Source organism: Vulpes lagopus, chromosome 14 (assembly GCF_018345385.1).
Source record: "Vulpes lagopus strain Blue_001 chromosome 14, ASM1834538v1, whole genome shotgun sequence".
NCBI lineage: Eukaryota > Metazoa > Chordata > Mammalia > Carnivora > Canidae > Vulpes > Vulpes lagopus.
In genome coordinates, this window is record NC_054837.1 from 14,634,378 (window position 1) to 14,653,205 (window position 18,828).

Genomic DNA, 18,828 nt, shown 5'->3' on the forward strand with positions numbered 1-18,828 from the left:
TGGGTGAAAATGACTAACCACTGCTCAGCCTTGAGAAAACACCTGTCTTTAAGGACATCTTATTGAAACAAACTGGTTAGAAATAAAAACCAAGACCTTTTTCTGTAAAACCAAAGCAAGATTTATATTAAATGCAGAGGGTTGTCCATAAATGAAATGAGACAAATGTCTGAACACTATTTCCCTAGGCCTTGTAACACTGACCTATGCGGGCTTCCTTTTCTACTAGACATGCTATTGGAGTGCACACAAAGGAAAGAACTATAGGCAAAAAGTAACATTGCCTACTCCAGGAATATTCTATGGCATCAGTCAAAATCTAGTATCTAAAGAATGAAATTGGGGATCCCTGGGTGGCGCAGCGGTTTGGCGCCTGCCTTTGGCCCAGGGTGCGATCCTGGAGACCCGGGATCGAATCCCACATCGGGCTCCTGGTGCATGGAGCCTGCTTCTCCCTCTGCCTGTGTCTCTGCCTCTCTCTCTCTCTGTGACTATCATAAAATAAAATAAAAAAAAAATCTTTAAAAAAAAAATGAAATCTTTACCTTGTGACTTCTCAAATTCATTGAATGGCAGGAAAACTGGCTTGTTGACCCATTAATCAGTTATTGAAAGACAACATACCCTCATCTTGCTGTAACTGTAGCCTAAATGCACGCAATTCAGCTCTAAGATGCCACCAGCAGACTATCTGGACCAAACGGGTACACACAACACTTTTTTTTAAAGTTTTTTTAAGATTTTATTTATTTATTCATGAGAGACACACACAGAATGAGAGACAGGGGCAGAGACAGAGGCAGAGGGAGAAGCAGGCTCCATGCAGGGAGCCTGACGTGGGACTCAATCACTGGCCTCCAGGATCAGGCCCTGGGCTGAAGGTGGCACTAAACCGCTGAGCCACCCGGGCTCACCCGGGTGCACACTATTTTCTGAAGGAGTTTAACGTTACACTGACTGATCTATACTTTATTGTGGATTATTTAAGTCTAAATGACATATTCTGGTATTCCATGAAAACACTAAAACCACTGGTCAAGTAGGAAGAACATTGAAGCTGGTTAAGTTCAATTAAAATACTGAATTGTCACTATCTTCTTAGGCTTTAGGTTCCAAATCTATATAGAAATTAGGTAACTTTTAGCTATGATTTCCAAATTTTGGTGAAAAACAATATCCTGAGTTTTCTGTAATTGCAACTCAAACTTAACTCCACCTGCCCACAAATCAGGGATCCCAGTGATCAAGTCAAGGTTGTAAATATGCAGGCAATACTGCCACCCAGTGACCTGTCAGCTCTTAAAGAAATGACCACGTAACTAACATCTTGGAATTTTCCTATTCCTTCTAAAGGTCCTAAACCTATAAAAACAAAAATATTTTGAACTCTATATACCATTTCCAACTCTCTAAACATTTTTTTAAAAGATTTATTAATTCATGAGAAAGAGAGAGAGAGAGAGAGAGAGAGAGGCAGAGACAGGCAGAGGGAGAAGCAGGCTCCACGCAGGGAGCCCGACGTGGGACTCGATCCCATCCGGGGACTCCAGGATCATATCCTGGGTCAAAGGCTAGCGCTAAAGCGCTGAGCCACCCAGGGATCCCCTCTCTAAACATTTTTGACTGTCACTACTGTCATCTGAATACTGGCAATCAATCACCACTGCCAATCAATGCCGTTGACTGACAGCAGCAAACTGATAAGCAGATTGGAAAGAATTCTATTGGTTTTAGAACTGCAAAACAGCCTATTTTGGAAAGTGAACTCACTTATGAAGCTTACCTTTAACCCAACATAATCAGCTCTTCGAGATAAATTTAAGTCCCTCTCTGATACGAATGCTGCTTTAAACACAATTTAGGGATCCCTGGGTGGTGCAGTGGTTTGGCGCCTGCCTTTGGCCCGGGGCGCGATCCTGGAGACCGGGGATCGCATCCCACATCGGGCTCCCGGTGCATGGAGTGCTTTTCCCTCTGCCTATGTCTCTACTTCTCTCTCTGTGGGTCTCTCATGAATAAATAAATAAATCTTAAAAAACAACAACAAAACATATTTAGAGGAAAGCAGAGGTAGCGGATTTGTTATATGCAGAATACAAATACTTCAAAAAGTCAAAACACTTAAGAAGTTTTATTGAAAACAAAATACAGAAACACCAGATTCTCATTTTAAAGTAAAATTGACAGCATCTTCCAGAACCTTCCTAGTACTGCACCATTCTTATCACTATCAACGAAACCAAAATAATTAATGAACCTGCTTATAATAAGCATTCTTTCCATCGTTCCAGCCCCCACCCTATTTTCCCAAATTTTACATTTGCACCTTTTCAAAAATGAGTAGCAGGTTTTATTTTTGTTTCTTCTTTTTTATGACTGATTAATATTTGTGAGAACTGGACTTAACTTGATATTTTAAAAAAATCCCACACACACCCTACTCAAACTCAGAGAAAATATATATTTGTTCATTAAAGCTCACCTGCTTCAGATAATTTTTCTCTTCACACATTAGCATTGTAAGCCAATGTTTGATCCATGCTTCAAAAGCTGTACAAAATGAAAAGACCTGTTGATTCCCTAAGGAAACCTTAAGGCAAAAGCAAAAGCCTTACACTACAGAAGGAAAACAAAATAAAGGCATGGAGACTGTGGAGACGGCTCAGATGAATAAGCACCACAAGGATGAAGAAAATTTCTGTACAAACATATGCAAAAGGATAAAGTTTAAAAAGGAGCATTAAACATCCATTTTCCTGCAGAAATAATTAACCATGTCAGATAATCTGACTCCTGAAACAAATTGTTTGGATTTTAATAGACTCTTCATTCTCTCCTGTATTTTACACCAGTGGTATCAGAGCCCTGTATGAAGCTCTTCCTCCTTCCCCCATACAGACCTTTGATCAGAGGCCTCGCCCACAATTCCTACCGAAGCCTATCTTAGTGTCTTTTGGGTTCTTCTTTGGAAGTTCTCAGCTTCCCTTCCGTCCTAACACCGGGACTAACTCCAAATTCTGGGCATTCACTTCATGTTTTTGAGTTATACCAGAACAAACTTTTTTAGCACGGCGATTTCTTTAAGGCTACAAACTTTGTTAAGTTGGTCCCATTAAACAATGACCTAAAGGCAGGAGGTTTTCAAAGGGCATGAATCAAACACTTGCACATTTCAACAGAATACAGTTTACATTCATCTCTAAATCTGAGATTAAGAAACTATTAGCTGGTTTCCAACTGGTTTTAACACTGGTTTGAAGTTCGAATAATTTTACTGTGTAGACATTAAATATTGTTTAAATATTAAACATTAAATCTTTTCCTGACTATCCAGACAGAAATAGAGAAAGCAGGAACAACAGGCAAGGGAAGAAACAGTCCAATTAACAGACTCGTTACTTCTACGCCATCTGTAACAAGGGGAGGGATTTCAGCATGGGTTTCAAAAATGCCTGGGAGCCGGTTTCTAAAGTCACCTCTACTTGGCAGAAGCCATTTTTTATTTCCTACACAAGGTTATCTGATTCCTACAGAGGGGGAAGAAACCCAGAAAACAAAATGAAAAGAACTGGGGTGGTCTCCTGTCGTGTGATGTAAGGGCCAGTATTACACTATTACACTCATTTCATTAAGTTATAGTGGATATTCTGTAGCACTGAAGGAAGTGTTAGTTTACTCGGCACTGAGACATTGCCACACAGAAGAGCCCTTCCTGAGAAATAAAAAAAAAACTTCAATCCTGGTTATCCCCAAAGGACACCTTGAGCCTGGTTTAGTTCCTAAAGATGAAGATGTCCTGCTAGCAGGAAGCTATTCTCTATTGAGGTTTACTGCTCAACAGCTGAAGCACCAGGCAGAGTGGCTAGTTCAGTACATCTCAACGTCACTTACCCATAGGTTCTCAGTTAATTATTCATCATTACTTTCTACATTAATGCCAAAATACTCAACTTGCTAATATAGGTACAACCTTTTTAAAAATACCTATCAGTGCCAGGCTTCGCTGACATGGCAGTTCCTTGGGATAACTTAAGGGAGGCTTCTCCCATAGTCAATCTGCACATGGGTTACCTCTCCATCGCTTTTTAAGGATCGATCAAAGTTAAAGAAGTTGTAAACATTCCTGAATAACTGGGCTTATCAATTATGCAAGGGAAACCAAGGAGCAACAGTAGCACAAGGCAAAAAAGCCTTGAAGGAAAAATCTTTTCTTTGTATTTTCATTGCATTTTCAGAGGTGAGCCACACAGCTACCAGCTATTTCATCAACATAGCTACTCAGAATTGACAATATACAAGTCTCAGAGCTCCTATTAAATCTCTTAGCAAAAGGCTCAAGCTACTGCTTTCCTCCCTCCTCTTCCCAATCATACATAGTCACCACTGTAAACAAGAGCTCTGATCTGAAGATGCAGTTGTGACTCAGCTGTCAGAGTACATAGTAGGAGCATCCTTCTTTCTTAATGCATCGTTTTCAGATTCAAGTGTCTAAATATTTGCCAACTATCTGAATGGTTTAGACAATGTGACAGATGACTTAAGTCACCCTTAGACACACAGCTTATATACTTCCCTTTGCAAGCTGCAATTTCACATTCCCTTAATAAGCTCCCTAGTAAACCGTTTTCCCTCGAGACAAGCTTCCTTGGCAAAAAGTTGGATTCACGAAATGGCTACCCAAAATCAGAGTCCCACCCCAAATCACAGGTGGAGATATTACACCCGTTTCATAAAACTTTCAAGTCCCTATACTATACAAATACAAGGAGGCTCACGACTAAATACATGAGCCACCTAAAATTTGACAACTTTAGTATAGAAACTGGTTTTAGAGTTCCATCTCTTCTTCTGTGCAAGCAGCTGTCTCCAAACTATTGTAAACAGGCATCCCCGTTTGCCGAGGTTCCAAGAACAGTTCAGTTCTCCCAGGGAAGGCAGTGCCAGCAGCTGCATGCTTAGTTTGGCTCTCTCCTGTGTAGTTCTTAGCATTAGATGACGGCTTTGGCTTATCAGAAAGGAGTTCAGGGAGAGGTTTCCAGAGAACAAGCTCCATGGAAGGACGGCTCCTATGAAATAAAAAAGATTTTTATCAAAAATTACAGGATATGGAAATAAAAGATACATGTTGAAAAGTTAATGTTTGCTATCAAATATCTAGAATTAAGAACTGAAGGCATCAAAATAAATTTTTGATGATCTAAATAGATCTTTAGAAAGGCCACTCGAATACATACAATTTTATAGTTCTGTCCATATTTTTAGAGATTTATTTAGAGAAAAAAAGCAGAACCATATGCACATGAGTAGGGGGAGAAGCAGAGGGAGAGACACAGAATCCCAAGCAGGCTCTGCTGAGCATGGAGTGAACTACTGGCTCAATTCTAGGACCTTGAGATTATGACCCAAGCCGAAATCAAGAATTGGATGCTTAATGTGCCCCTGTTCTGCACATATTTTTAAGCAAACGAACTAGTTATATTGATGTGATTTAAAGTGATACAGGGCAGCCCCAGTGGCTCAGCGGTTTAGTGCCGCCTTCATCCCAGGGCCTGATCCTGGAGACATGGGATTGAGTCCCAAGTCGGGCTCCCTGTATGGAGCCTGCTTTTCCCTCTGCCTGTGTCTCTGCCCCCCACCCTCCTTTTTTAATCTTAAAAAAATAAAAAGTTAAAATAAGTAAGCAAATAAAGTAATACAGGGGTGCCTGACTGGCTCAGTCAGTAGAACACGTGACTCCTGATCCTGGGGTTCTAAGTTCGAGCCCCACACTGGGTGTAGAGATTACGTACGATCTTTAAAAATAATATAAAAGCAAAACAAACAAATATATACAGAAGCAACATAAATATTCAATATGAAAAATAGAGGCCCTTAATTTAATGTCATAAATTTTTTTTTTTTTTAAGATTTTATTTATTTATTCATGAGAGACACAGAGACACAGGCAGAGAGAGAAGCAGGCTCCATTCAGGGAGCCCAATGTGGGACTCGATCTCAGGTCTCCAGGATCACACCCCAGGCTGTGGGCAGCGCTAAACCGCTGCGCCACCAGGACCGCCCTAATGTCATAAATTTCTTAAATTGTGGTTAATATTAGTAGTTATGGGCTACTACTACTTTGTACTAAATCGTTACAAATGAAAATGAAATACTGACCAAACACATTAAAAATATCTCCCTATGCCTTTTGCTTAGTACAGCTACAAAGCAGAATGCTTTTTGCAATAAGCCCAAATGATTATGTCCCCAATGCCTGCCTCTGCCTCAGTCTTCCTCCACTCAACGATGGTTTGGTGGTTTCTGGGACCCAAAGGCAAGTAAGACAAATCACACTGAAGAACACATTCAAAAGCTAGCTTCTGGAAAACTACCAAGAAAAAAAAGTGCTATTTTTTAGGCTATAGAGCAACATGACCTGCTTGACAAAACTACTTACCCACTCTCAGAGCTGAGTAGTTTATTATAGGCCCAAGCTAAGGGGCTAATGCAAAACTTCCGTGATCTAACATCACCTGAACCAACTATGGCCAAAGGCAGTAATTCCCCATCTACCTGGCATCACTGGGGCTGGTGTTCTAAGAGATTTTTTCAGATACCTGAATCTACTCTATGTATGAATCTAGTCTTTCCTAGGCAACACGTAAATGGCACTTTATAACTTGACTACTATTTTACACGTGAATAATGACTGTTTCAGATCATGTAAACTCAAGGACTATAAGAATTACAGGGCTATCATTAGGTTTTGTGTCAATGGCCCCCAAGCCTGCTTTGTTCTTTACACTCTTATGTTTCCTCTCTTGTCCTCACATGATTATTTTGCCACTACCCACTACTGAGTTTGTTCTCACTTCCTGTTTGTGTTTCTACTCTGATGTTCTAGGAAACCAGATAATTAAACTCATTAAACTATGGCTAACTTAAGAGCAAAATGGATTAGAGACATCTGGGTGGCTCAGTGGTTGAGCACCCGCCTATGGCTCAGGGCGTGATCCGGGTCCGGGAATCGAATCCCCCCACCAGGCTCCTTGTGAGGAGGATGCTTCTTCCTCTGCCTGTGTGTCTGCCTCTCTCTGTCTCTCATGCGTAAAATAATAAATAAAATATAATATAAATAAATATATAAATAAATAAAATAAAATAAATATAATAAATATAAATATAAAATAAATATAATAAAAATAAAATAAAATAAAAATAAAAAATAATAAAAATAAATATAATATAAATAAATATAAATAAAATAAAATAAAAATAAAATAAATAAAATAGATAAAATAAATAAAATAAATAAAATAAAATAAAATAAAATAAAATAAAATAAAATAAAAAGCAAAATGGCTCAGAGCTAAAGCCCTGACGGGCTATCCACTATGAGATAAGAATGTCAGCTTTGGATTGTGGCCTTTGTGGTAACTATTTTGACTACTGGGAGATTTCTTTTGGTTTGTTTTCTAGGTCTCAGTGGTGTTCCTGAATAATTGAGAGAGGCTGGTAAGCAAGAGCTTTTGAAATGTGGTTCCCATATCTTATGACAAGAATTTAGGAGAGAATGAACTCTCTTGCCAATCCTCCCAATCCCAAATAACAGATGATAGTGCATTTCAGGACTTCAAAAGAATCGGAGGTTAAGAAGGTAAGGTAGCCACTCCTGCACACTTCAAACTTCTCCTTGCACAGCACTTTGCTCACCCCCAATGAACTAAGAAAGAGGCCTATACTGGGACACCCGGGTGGCTCAGCGGTTGAGCATCTGCCTTTGGCCCATGGCATGATCCTGGAGACCCGGGATCGAGTCCTACATTGGGCTCCCTGCATGGAGCCTGCTTCTCCCTCTGCCAGTGTCTCTTCTCTGCCTCTCTCTCCGTCTCTCATGTATAAATAAATAAAATCTTTAAAAAAAAAAAAAGAAAAAGAAAAAGGCCTACATCCAACCTAAGCTAAATATAAAACCTATTGTGCTTTCATTTTGCTGGTGATCAGGGAACAAAGAGAGGACTAGGATAGGACAGGCCATGTCTGGAGACAATGGGTTTCTCTTCAAGATCATAATTAAACAGGGATCCCTGGGTGGCGCAGCGGTTTGGCGCCTGCCTTTGGCCCAGGGCACGATCCTGGAGACCCGGGATCGAATCCCACATCGGGCTCCCGGTGCATGGAGCCTGCTTCTCCCTCCGCCTGTGTCTCTGCCTTTCTCTCTCTGTGACTATCATAAATTAAAAAAAAAAAAAAAAAAAAAAAAGATCATAATTAAACAGAACCAAGAGGGTGCCTGGGTGGCTTATTTGGTTAATCCTCCAACTTTGATTTTGGTTCAAGTCATGATCTCAAGATTGTGGGATCAAACCTTGTGTTGGGCTCTGTGCTCAGCATGGAGTCTGCTTGTCCCTCTGCCTCTGTTCCTTCCCCTGCTCCATCTCTAAAAAATACATCTTTAAAAATAAATAAATGGAAACCAGGAGCCATCACTTACATGGACTCAATCATTTTCTTTGTAAAGACTTCATCAAATTCCCTCTTCAAACCGGTTTTCATGGTGTCAGAAAGAACAAGACTGGGGAGATGATTGATATTTCTGTCAGCTTCCACTTCCTCATCTTCGTCAATTATCCTAAATAAAGACAGCAGAAGCAGAGAAAGAAAAATTATTTAGTCAAGCTATTATATATATTCTAGTAACTGGATGAAATTTAAAAACACAATAAAGGCAAGAGGTGCTACAGGAAAAGATCAAGTAAAATATGAGACTCCAAGGGAAAAAGTACATACATGCAATCAGATTTGAAGAACGTGTCCTTAAAAAAAAAAAAAAAAAAAAAAGAAGAATGTGTCCTTGAAAATTCCCATAAACCAAAAATTTATATTCAGAGAGTAGGTGAAAATATTTAGCACAGTTCTATGAACTTAACATTAAATGTGCAAACTCTTGAGTTCTCAGATTTTTCATAGTCTGAGAGGCTGAGGAAATCATCGTTATTACTCAATGATGAATTAGACTAGCTTAAATGAGTAGAGACGTCACAGAGGAACAGCAAATAAGCCAGCGACATATGCTACCCATTTACCTGTCCTCAATTTCTTGAAGCCTCCTTCGGGCAACTTCACACTGTGGTTCTCCGGTTGTCTGATCCATTTCTTCACAAATAACATCTAACATGCCAGGTGCAGAGAGGCCACTAGTGCACGGATTTACTCCAGGACTCTCTATATCCTGATGTGCACAAAGAATCCAGTCATTAGGACCAGCACAGAGCCCTGCTTCAGTTAGCCTTTTCTTTCTTACTGGACAACTGAAAAAAAAAAATTCAGTGACAATTCAGAGTCATATAAATGAAATGTTTATCATCCCTATCTCTAACCAAACTCTCATGTAAAAAAAAAAAATCTGATTTTTGACAGCATGTGATTGTAAGATAGGAAATCACGAATTTTCTTTTCTGTCATTCTAACAGCCTCCTTGAGAGATGTTTTCTTCTGCTCTTACAAATTAGACTGTACCTGCAAGATTGTGTTTTTTTTTCAGATTAGTGTTCAATGTGGGAACTTAGAAGTCATTCCCATTTCTTTGGCTCTGGATAGGTCAAATGGAAAGAAACCAAAATCACAAAGCAGCAGTTGAGCACATTTTGTCCTAATTCTGCTTGCTCCATATGGGGAGGTGGTCTACAGGCATCCTATCTTCCCTTAGGGCAAAAAATATATAACTTCATTAGGTCTGTTCCAGGTAGTACAGGTTGCAGAAGACATTAAAAAACTTACTTACTTACTTACTTACTTAATTTATTTATTTATTTATGAGAGAGAGAGAGAGACAGAGACAGAGACAGAGACAGAGAGAGACACCAAGCAATAGCATGCATACATGTGTGCACAAGCAGGGGAAGGGGCAGAAGCAGGCTCCCCAATGAGTAGGGAGCCTGATGAAGGGGCTCGATCCCAGAACCCTGGGGTCATGACCTAAGCAGAAGGCAGCCACTTAACCAACAAGGCCACCCAGATGCCTCCAATACTGCTGATTTCTTGGTCCTCTGAAATGTCAAAGACTCTTACTTGGCTCTGAGTCCCTTACTATAATGGGGTAATTTTTCTCCCACTTTGCATCATAAACCATTTTCACTTCCTAGAAAAATTTATATTTCATAGAGCCCTTAGAGTTCATCAACTTCTTTACTTTTGCAGATTTGGAAACTAAGACCTAAAAAAGCTAAAGTGCCCTCTTCTAAGTGTCATATAAGGTAGAGTTGCATGTTGGACACAAGTCAGAGCTCCTAAGTCTTAGCTGTATGCTCTTTTCACTGAAACTGATGGCCTCCTTAAGGAAGTTCAAACACTTCAAGCTCTAACCATGAACTAGTATTTGCATGCACTGCAACATGCCCAATTTAGTTGAAAACTGAAGCAGGTTAAACTCTGAAGCAGGTTAAATAGATAACTATTAAAAAAAAAATATATATATATATATAGACAACTATTCTATTTAAGTCCCAAGACCAGATGTACTTTATTGCTTGGGCATTAGCAAGTACAGGCTCAAAAAACAGAACACAGCTCTGCAACTTAAAAAAAAAAAAAATCATTAATGGCTACCACAGCTTATGACTATAAACTGAAGGTCAAAGGAAGTGGTATGTATTTTACAAAGAGAAATTTCTTTTTTTTTTTTTTTAAGATTTTATTTATTGGGATCCCTGGGTGGCGCAGCAGTTTGGCGCCTGCCTTTGGCCCAGGGCACGATCCTGGAGACCCGGGATCGAATCCCACATCACAGGCTCCCGGTGCATGGAGCCTGCTTCTCCCTCTGCCTGTGTCTCTGCCTCTCTCTCTCTCTCTCTGTGTGACTATCATAAATAAATAAAAATTTTAAAAAAAATCTTAAAAAAAAAAAAAAAAGATTTATTAAAAAAAAAGATTTTATTTATTTACTCATGAGAGAGAGAGACAGAGACAGAGAGGCAGAGACACAGGCAGAGGGAGAAGCAGGCTCCATGCAGGGAGCCCGACATGGAACTCAACGCGGGGTCTCCAGAATCCCGCCCTGGGCCGAAGGCAGGTGCTAAACCGCTGAGCCACGCAGAGATCCCCATAAAGAGAAATTTCTAATCTTGTTAAGACTACAAAACAAAACACAAAAAACCCTGCAAAAATCAACATTAAAGCCTCTGGCAATATAAAATCTGACAAATAGTGATGCTCTTTTGAACCTAGACTTTTATTGGAATCGGCTAATAAATAATTTAAGTGTTTAGATTTTTAAAGTCTTTGAGTACAGTTGACATGCAATCTGAAACATTAGTTTCAGATGTACAACGTAGTGATTCAACAACACTGTATCTTATGCTATGCTCACAACTGTAGTTATCAGGATAGGGTGCCTGCCTTTAGTTCAAGTCATAATCCCAAAGTCCTGGGATTGAGCCACACATCATCGGGCTCTCTGCTCAGCAGGGAGTCTGCTTTTCCCACTCCTCTTTGCTCCACTCATGCTAATAAATAAAATCATTTAAAAAAAAAACACAACTGTAGCTATCATCTAAATATATGGAACCCCTCACAAATTTGCATATCATTCTTGCACAAGGGCCCATGCTAATCGTCTTTGTGTTGTTCCAATTTTAGTCTATGTGCTGCCAGAGTAAGCACGAGAATATGTTTAATTTATAATTTGCTTTAATTGATAAGAAAACATTAAGAATGTATAGCTATACATCACATATTTCTGTAGTACCTGGATAGTTTTACGGTGTTTTGGAAAGCAGGAGAAAAGCTACACACATAAAACCAGCTAAGAAAACACAGAAAAAATCTGTACAGGTAATGTCCTAGTATATCCAACAATTCAACTATAAAATACAACTGAGTTTAAGAGCTGGGTTCTGATCTCTGACCTCCAACATGATTTGGACTGTATTATTTTATGCCTGTAGGTCCGTTTTGCATATAATTAGAGATCAATGATAATTAAGTTTCAAAGAAAATGAGCTATAAAAGACTTCAAAGTATAGATAAGAGCCATGGAAGTGGCAAGGTGGGCAGTACACTTCTGGGCATTAGATATTCAAATGTCAAGCTCCTCATTCTCAGGGGTTTAATCTCTCCATCCGTAAATTAAAGGCAGTTTAATTTTTTAAAGTAAGTGTTACATCCAATGTAGGGCTGGAACTCCCAACCCGCAAGATCAAGGATTGCATGCTCCTTGGACAGAGCCAGCTACGCACCCCAAAGTTGGTTACATTTTTAAGCCAACGGATTTTATGCTTCAAACTTTTCACACTGGAACTCTTTATTCATTTATCTCTCCTTTTTTTAAAGATTTAATTAATTTATTTTAGAGAGCGTGAGCAGGGGTAAGGGTGCAGGGTGGTGGAGAGAAGCAGATTCCTTGCTGAGTGTGGAGCCTGACACTGAGTTTGATCTCCTGACCCTGAGATCACTACTTGAGCCAAAACCAGGAATCGGCCGTTCAACAGACTGAGCCACCCAGGTGCCCCTATTCACTTATCTTATAGTATACGCCAAAAGAAAAAAAGCAAAGAGATCGCTGTGTATCTGCAGCAATCCCAGGGCAAGAATATAAATATTGTCTGGTGTGGTGGTTTTTAAACTAAGGCAACTTTTAAATCTATTTAGCCTATGCATCAGCAAGAGTGGAAAATCCAAAGTTTCTGCTGTCCAAAAAGCAAACAAATAAGCAAAACTTACACAAAGTAAAAAGACCAATGACAAATTTTGGGGAAACATAACACACATAATAAACTACTGATTTCTGGGGCGACTGGGTGGCTCAGTCAGTTACACATCTGACTTTGGCTCAGGTCATGATCTCAGGCTTCTGGGATTAAGCCCCACACCAGACTCCCTACTCCACAGGAGCCTGTTTCTCCCTCTGCCTGCTGCTCCCCCTGCTTGTGCTCCCTGTCCAATAAAAAAAATAAAATCTTTTAAAGAAGCAATAAGCTACTTTTTGTACTAGAGATTTCTTATACATGAACATGAAAAAGATCAATAAGCCAATAGAAAATGTGCAAAAACAGGAACAAATGACACACTTAAACACAAATGTATTAAATATAAAGATGTTCAAAATAACTTTAGTTTACCAAATATAAATCAAAACAGTGGTCTGAAAAAAGATCTAATTTTAAGTATAAAATCCTATGCTAACACAATTCAATGAATAACTAGAAAACAAACACCCATGAAAATAACATTCAAGATATTGACCCTCACCAACATCCCAAAATGGTACTCTATTTCCTTCTCCCTACAGGTAAACACTAGATTATTTACTTCTTTTTAAAAATACATCATCATGCATGTAGATATGCATCCCTACACTATGTTTAGTTTTGCCCAGCTTTCAACTGTATGCTTAGAGAATTTATACTGTACATATTCTTGGATGTTTCTTTTGCTCATACTATGCTTATAAGACATATCTACATTGATAGGTATAATACATTCCATTTTCTCCCTTTTTTTGCTTAATACAACTCCACTGTATGAATTTGTAATTTTCTTTATCCATTTTACTACTGAGGGACATACAGGTCGTTTCTGTTTTGAGCTATTATGAACAAGGATGCTATGGACTTTCTTGTGTCTCCTGTTCCACTCGTGTACACATTCAAGAGGTGAACTGTTGGGAAATAGAGTATGTATGTCTTTAACTTACTAGATAATGCCAAACTATTTCCCAAAGTGCTTGTACTGTCTCAACTATAATACTGCAGTTATTGGTGCTCCAGTACCTAGTGGTAAAGTAGCATATCTCATTGAGGCTTTACTAGGCATTCCTCTGAAGACTGATAAGGTTGAATGAACACCTTTCATTTATTGGTCATTTGGATATCCTCTTTGATTCTTCCACTCATTTTTCTATTAGACTGCCTGTCTATGAGATACAATTTTTTAACCTTTGAGTTTAGTGAAAAAGTTTGAAAAGACAGTTCTGGTGAGAAGATGGAGAAACAGGCATTTCCACTGTTAAAAGGAATATAAATCGGCAACACTCTTGTTCAAAATTTAAAATGCAAGCAATTCAGCACCTAGGAATCCATTAACCTACTTGCAAATATACACAAGGAACTTTTAAAAGAATGGACACAGTAGCTTTAATCTACAGTAAAAGCAAAAGATTAGATATAATTTAGAAATCTATCAACAGGAGACTAATTAATGATCTATACCTAGCCTTCCAACAGAAATATATTCAATGTTGCAAAAGAAATGCACACATATGCAACAAACTAGGAGAGTAAAATGGAAAGATCCAAGCGTTGCACAACGAGGGGAGTTACCTTTTACAAATGTAGAAGAGCAGAGGTATATACAGTTATAAACTTGTTTTTAGATTATCTTCCAAAGGAGACATAGGAAACAGGTAACAGGCACTCTAAGACTTTACAATTTGTATCCTTTTGCACACCTGAAATTCTTTTAACTTTGTCCATGTCGTAATATTCACAATGATTAAAATTCAAACATTACTAAGGAGTAGAGGGAGAAGTTTCCCTCTGATATGCCAGCTACCCAGTTACTTTCCCCAAAAGGCAACCAGTTACCAGTTCCTTGTATCGCCCTGCAGAGACACCTTTTCACTTAAATAGTCGAGAATACAAAACAGGTTAAATTTAAGCGACCGTAAGGTGAATAGATGGCACCTGACACTTACTCATCCTCCTCCTCCTCTCGCTTGTGTTTCTTTTTACAGCGCACTGAAACACTGTTGAAACAAACAGACAAACATTAGTCAATCGAGAAATTCACTGAGCCTGTGCTCTCGGCCTCCACTCTCCCTTTTCCCAACAATCTCGCTCATTCCACGAGTACTGGCTGTCCCCTTCCAGGCCGACTGGGATTGGACAGACAGATCACAAGGTCGCTCAGGTTGGGTGGTCCCGACGTAACTAGAAGTTGAAATCTCAACTTCCCACTTTGCCAAGGGAGCGGGAATACATCTGGAGGGACCGACTTACGTAGGGGAGAACGTTTCTGGGGGCAAGCACGGTGCTCATAAGCACCGCACTTACGATCCCACTAACAGGACCCGCTTCTGCCCCACGCTGCGCGCGAGAAAGCCGAGTGGAGGCGGGGCCCTGGAGGTCAGCCCCCGCGGCCGTGCCCAGGGCGCCTCCGGGCTGCGGTCGGCCGGGCTCGGGAAAGCCTCGGCGCCGCGCCGCTCGGGTCCGCTCCGGACTCCCGGGCGCCTGACGGCTAACGTCCCCGGGGCTCGGGCGCCCCCCGCCGAGGGGCGTGAGGACGCGTCACGAGCCCGAGCCGCGCGCCCGCCCGCCCCGCGCCCGCCGGGCTCCTCACCGTCCGCGCGCCGCGCTCCCGCCCGCGGGGCTCGGGGCGGCGCGGGGTCCCGGCCGCGGAACCAGCTCGGCGCCGTCCGCTCCCGGCGGGAAGGCCCGGCCGGGGAAGGCCGGCGGCGGCTGCAGGAAGTCCGGACCGCCGCTCAAGGGGAGGCCGCTGAAGGGCCGGCCGAGCGCGGCCATGGCCGGGGAGACCAGGAGGCTGCGCCCACGGCCCCGACCGCCCGCGTCCCCAGGCCCGGCAGCTGCGGCCACAGCGACTGCTGAGAGGCGCCCGCCTCTGAGCCCGCTCTCGACCCCACGTCACGCCTTCTAGAACCCTCCACCCCGGGCCGCCCCGGGGCACGCCGGGATTTGTTGTGTGTGGAGAGTGGAGTCGCTGCCGCGAGGGATACTGGGAGTTGCAGTCCGAGCGGACTACGACTGGCATGGCCGCCTCCGCCTGCCTCGCGTTTCTGTAGCTGTTTTCTCAGTCGTAAAACCTGGTAACAACAGCACCTATCTTCTTAGGGAGAATTACAACATCCTGAAGCGCCTGCCTGGTTCAGTGGGTAGAGCCTGTGACTGGATCTCGGGTGGTGAGCTCAAGCCCCATGTTGGGCATACATCCTACTTTTTATTTTATTTATTTATGAATAAGAGACGCACAGAGAGAAAGGGCAGAGACAGCGGCAGAGGGAGGAGCAGGCTCCATGCAGGGAGCCCGATGTGGGGACTCGATCCCGGGTCTCCAGGATCACGCCCCAGGCCGAAGGCAGGCGCTAAACCGCTGGGCCACCCGGGCTGCCCAGATCCTACTTTAAAAAAGGAAAACTACATCTCTTACAGCAATGCTTGGCATATAGCACATACTCATTAACTATCAGCTATTAATTATTTCCGTGTTTTAAAATGAATAAAGTTTGGTGTTGTCTTAGGGGGAACAGCTTGGAGGTATCTGTAAAATAGAGCACTGTGAGAGGTAGTGTCAAGTCTAAGGCCTCTGCCTAGATCTGGAAACAGTCTTGCCGGAGGGGCTAGCAGAGTTGGTTGACCCCAAATGACATGAGAGACAAGGCAAAATAACAACTAAATTTCTTTACTACTTATACTCCATTGAGAAGTCCTTGAAATAGGCCGGGACATTCCTCTAGGAACCCAGAGCCGCCTCAATGTTAATACTTTGCCAAAGTATTGCAAAAGGCGATCTTAGCTTGATATTAGCTTGACCTCCATGATCCTGTAAGTCTATTTTAACACATATAAAATTCCTTTGGAAACTTTATGTCTACTTCCCAAGATACATGTTAGCAATCATCCTCCAAGCATATGACCCACCCATATTCATCTAAAGAATCTCATAACTAAAGTTTTACTAGATAGTAATAAATGGCCTTTTCCTAACAATAGCTGTCCCCTCAAGGTCCTAGAAACCTTGCTTCCAAAATTTCTTAGAGACTTATGATATCCCTAACCCCCTCCCAACTTGAAAGTATATCATCAGCCACTCCTCACCCCACAGCACAGCTCTTTCTGCCCACGGGTCCTGTCCCTGTACTTTAATAAAACCACCTTTTTGCCCCCAAGATGTCTCAAGAATTCTTGCTTGGCCCTCGGCTCCAACCCCAACACTCTCCTATATCACCAACCGCTGATCTTACCATTTTTCCCATCTCAGAGAATGACACTACTTTCAGTCTGGTTGCTTATACCAAAGTCAATGCCCTTTGGCCAAAAACCACCTAAACACGACTATAATTAAACAGATTTACTCCTGCTTATAGTGAGGGAGTGTCTCAGCAAAGAGGTGTCAGAAAAAGCTTCTTTTAGGATTTGGGACTGTCTTAGGTGATTTGGGGGAAAGTTCAAGAAAGCAGGGCTTTGTTCTAGAATTAATATTGTCAGGAAGCAGGGATAGTTTTATGATTGGGTAACTTAGTTGATCTATCCTAGAAAGTAGGAAGAATGAAGGGATGCTATAAATAGTAAGGAAGCAAAGTCCTGGGGATCCCTGGGTGGCTCAGCGGTTTAGCGCCTGCCTTTGGCCCAGGGCGTGATCTTGGAGTCCGGGCTCATGTCCCGCATCCGGCTCCCTGCACGGAGCCTGCTTCTCCCTCTGTTTATGTCTCTGCCCCTCCCCCCCTCTATGAATAAATAAAATCTTTAAAAAACAAACAAACAAACAAAATGACATGAGACGGATTAACAAGAGAAAACCAGACTTAATTTTGTGCATACAGGAAATCCACATAGACAAGAAATTCCAAACATAGTGAACCGGTGGGCACCTGGGTGCCTCAGTTGGTTAAGCTTCTGCCTTTGGCTCAGGTGATGATCCTGGAGTCCTGGGATCCAGCCCCATGTCTGGCTCCCTGCTTGGTGGGGAGACTGCTCCCTCTCCCTTTGCCCTGCTCAAGGACACACTCTCTCAAATAAATAAAATCTTTAAAAAAAAACACCCCACAAAACCATAGTCAACAAGAGGTTTACAGGAGCTAAGGAGAGGTATAAAGGATCAAGAATACAAAGGGGAGGGGATCCCTGGGTGGCTCAGTGGTTTAGCGCCTGCCTTCGGCCCAAGGCATAATCCTGGGGTCCCAGGACAGAGTCCTACATCAGGTTCCCTGCATGGAGCCTGCTTCTTCCTCAGCCGGTGTCTCTGCCTCTCTATCTCTCTGTCTGTGTCTCTCATGAATAAATAAATAAAATCTTAAAAAAAAAAAAAAAAAAAGAATACAAAGAGAATAACCAGCAGGAAAGTGAGACATGTTTTTGGAAAACAAAGTTTTCCTTATTATGCATATGTTTCTTAGGTAAAGAGGAATCTCTGTTAATGGCTCTGTTCCTGGTAAAGCAGGCAGTTGAGGGGGGTGGTAAAGAGCTTTTCTTGAATCTACTGGATTTTAATTGCTTTTAAGTCAAAATGCTGTTCATGCAAAAGTGGCCCCATACACTTGTACTCTGCATATCATTTTCAGACTACTTTCCACCTAACTGTATTTCTTGAATGGCTACCCAAATGCATTCTTTAGTTCGTAAGTCTGTATCAAGTTGTATATTCCTTATCAGGCAATGTACTATACTAGAATAACTTATTATGTACTACCTATTTGTAGGTGCTCTTTACCCAAATTAAGTCAAGTATTCCTCACAACACTGTCAATTGGATGCTTTTCTTATGCCTCACTTTACAGATAAGAAAGTTTTATCTCCCAATTCCCCTATTTATAAGTGAAAGGGTTCAATCCCAGGTCTGAGACCTTAGACCCTGTCCAAAATTGCTAGGCTCTGCTCCATCCTGTTGAATTTCCCAGCAGAAAGTGCTTTGGAGGAATAAAGGAAAGCCTCACTAGAGTGTGTCTGAGACTGACTCCTTGTGGCTTCAGACTCTGGAAGCAAAAGGCTGAGGATTATTATGCATTATCTCCTACAGTAACCTGAGAAGAGCGGTACAGAATTTGATGGTGGCCACTGAGAGCATCTCTTCTTTCTTTCTTTCTTTCTCTTTTTTTTTTTTTGCATCTCTTCTTTCTAG

The 18,828-nt window shown here is 41.5% G+C and overlaps 1 protein-coding gene and 1 non-coding gene across 2 annotated transcripts; both read right to left on the reverse strand.

Annotated features, from left to right (window-relative positions):
- Nucleotides 1-2,112: 2,112 nt before the first annotated feature.
- Nucleotides 2,113-15,635, reverse strand: CCDC117 (coiled-coil domain containing 117). Its single transcript, XM_041728798.1, has 5 exons — nt 15,316-15,635; nt 14,672-14,722; nt 9,066-9,290; nt 8,474-8,611; nt 2,113-5,066 (listed from the first exon to the last, which is right to left on the reverse strand). Exons 1-5 carry the CDS (start codon nt 15,495-15,497, stop codon nt 4,829-4,831), a joined length of 834 nt encoding a protein of 277 aa, XP_041584732.1. The 5' UTR covers nt 15,498-15,635; the 3' UTR covers nt 2,113-4,828.
- LOC121475877 lies at nt 11,533-11,640 on the reverse strand. Its single transcript, XR_005983828.1, has one exon. It is a non-coding gene; the product is annotated as a U6 spliceosomal RNA (small nuclear RNA).
- Nucleotides 15,636-18,828: the final 3,193 nt, after the last annotated feature.

Bases quoted from the DNA above. Each gene is read 5' to 3' on its own strand.
- CCDC117 (XM_041728798.1), bottom strand. From the start codon at position 15,497: ATGGCCGCGCTCGGCCGGCCCTTCAGCGGCCTCCCCTTGAGCGGCGGT. The intron at 9,291-14,671 runs GTAAGTGTCAGG...TTTTTTTTTCAG, and splicing joins CGAGAGGAGGAGGAGGATGA to TTGTCCAGTAAGAAAGAAAA. The intron at 5,067-8,473 runs GTAAGTGATGGC...TTTATTTCATAG, and splicing joins AAGAAAATGATTGAGTCCAT to GAGCCGTCCTTCCATGGAGC.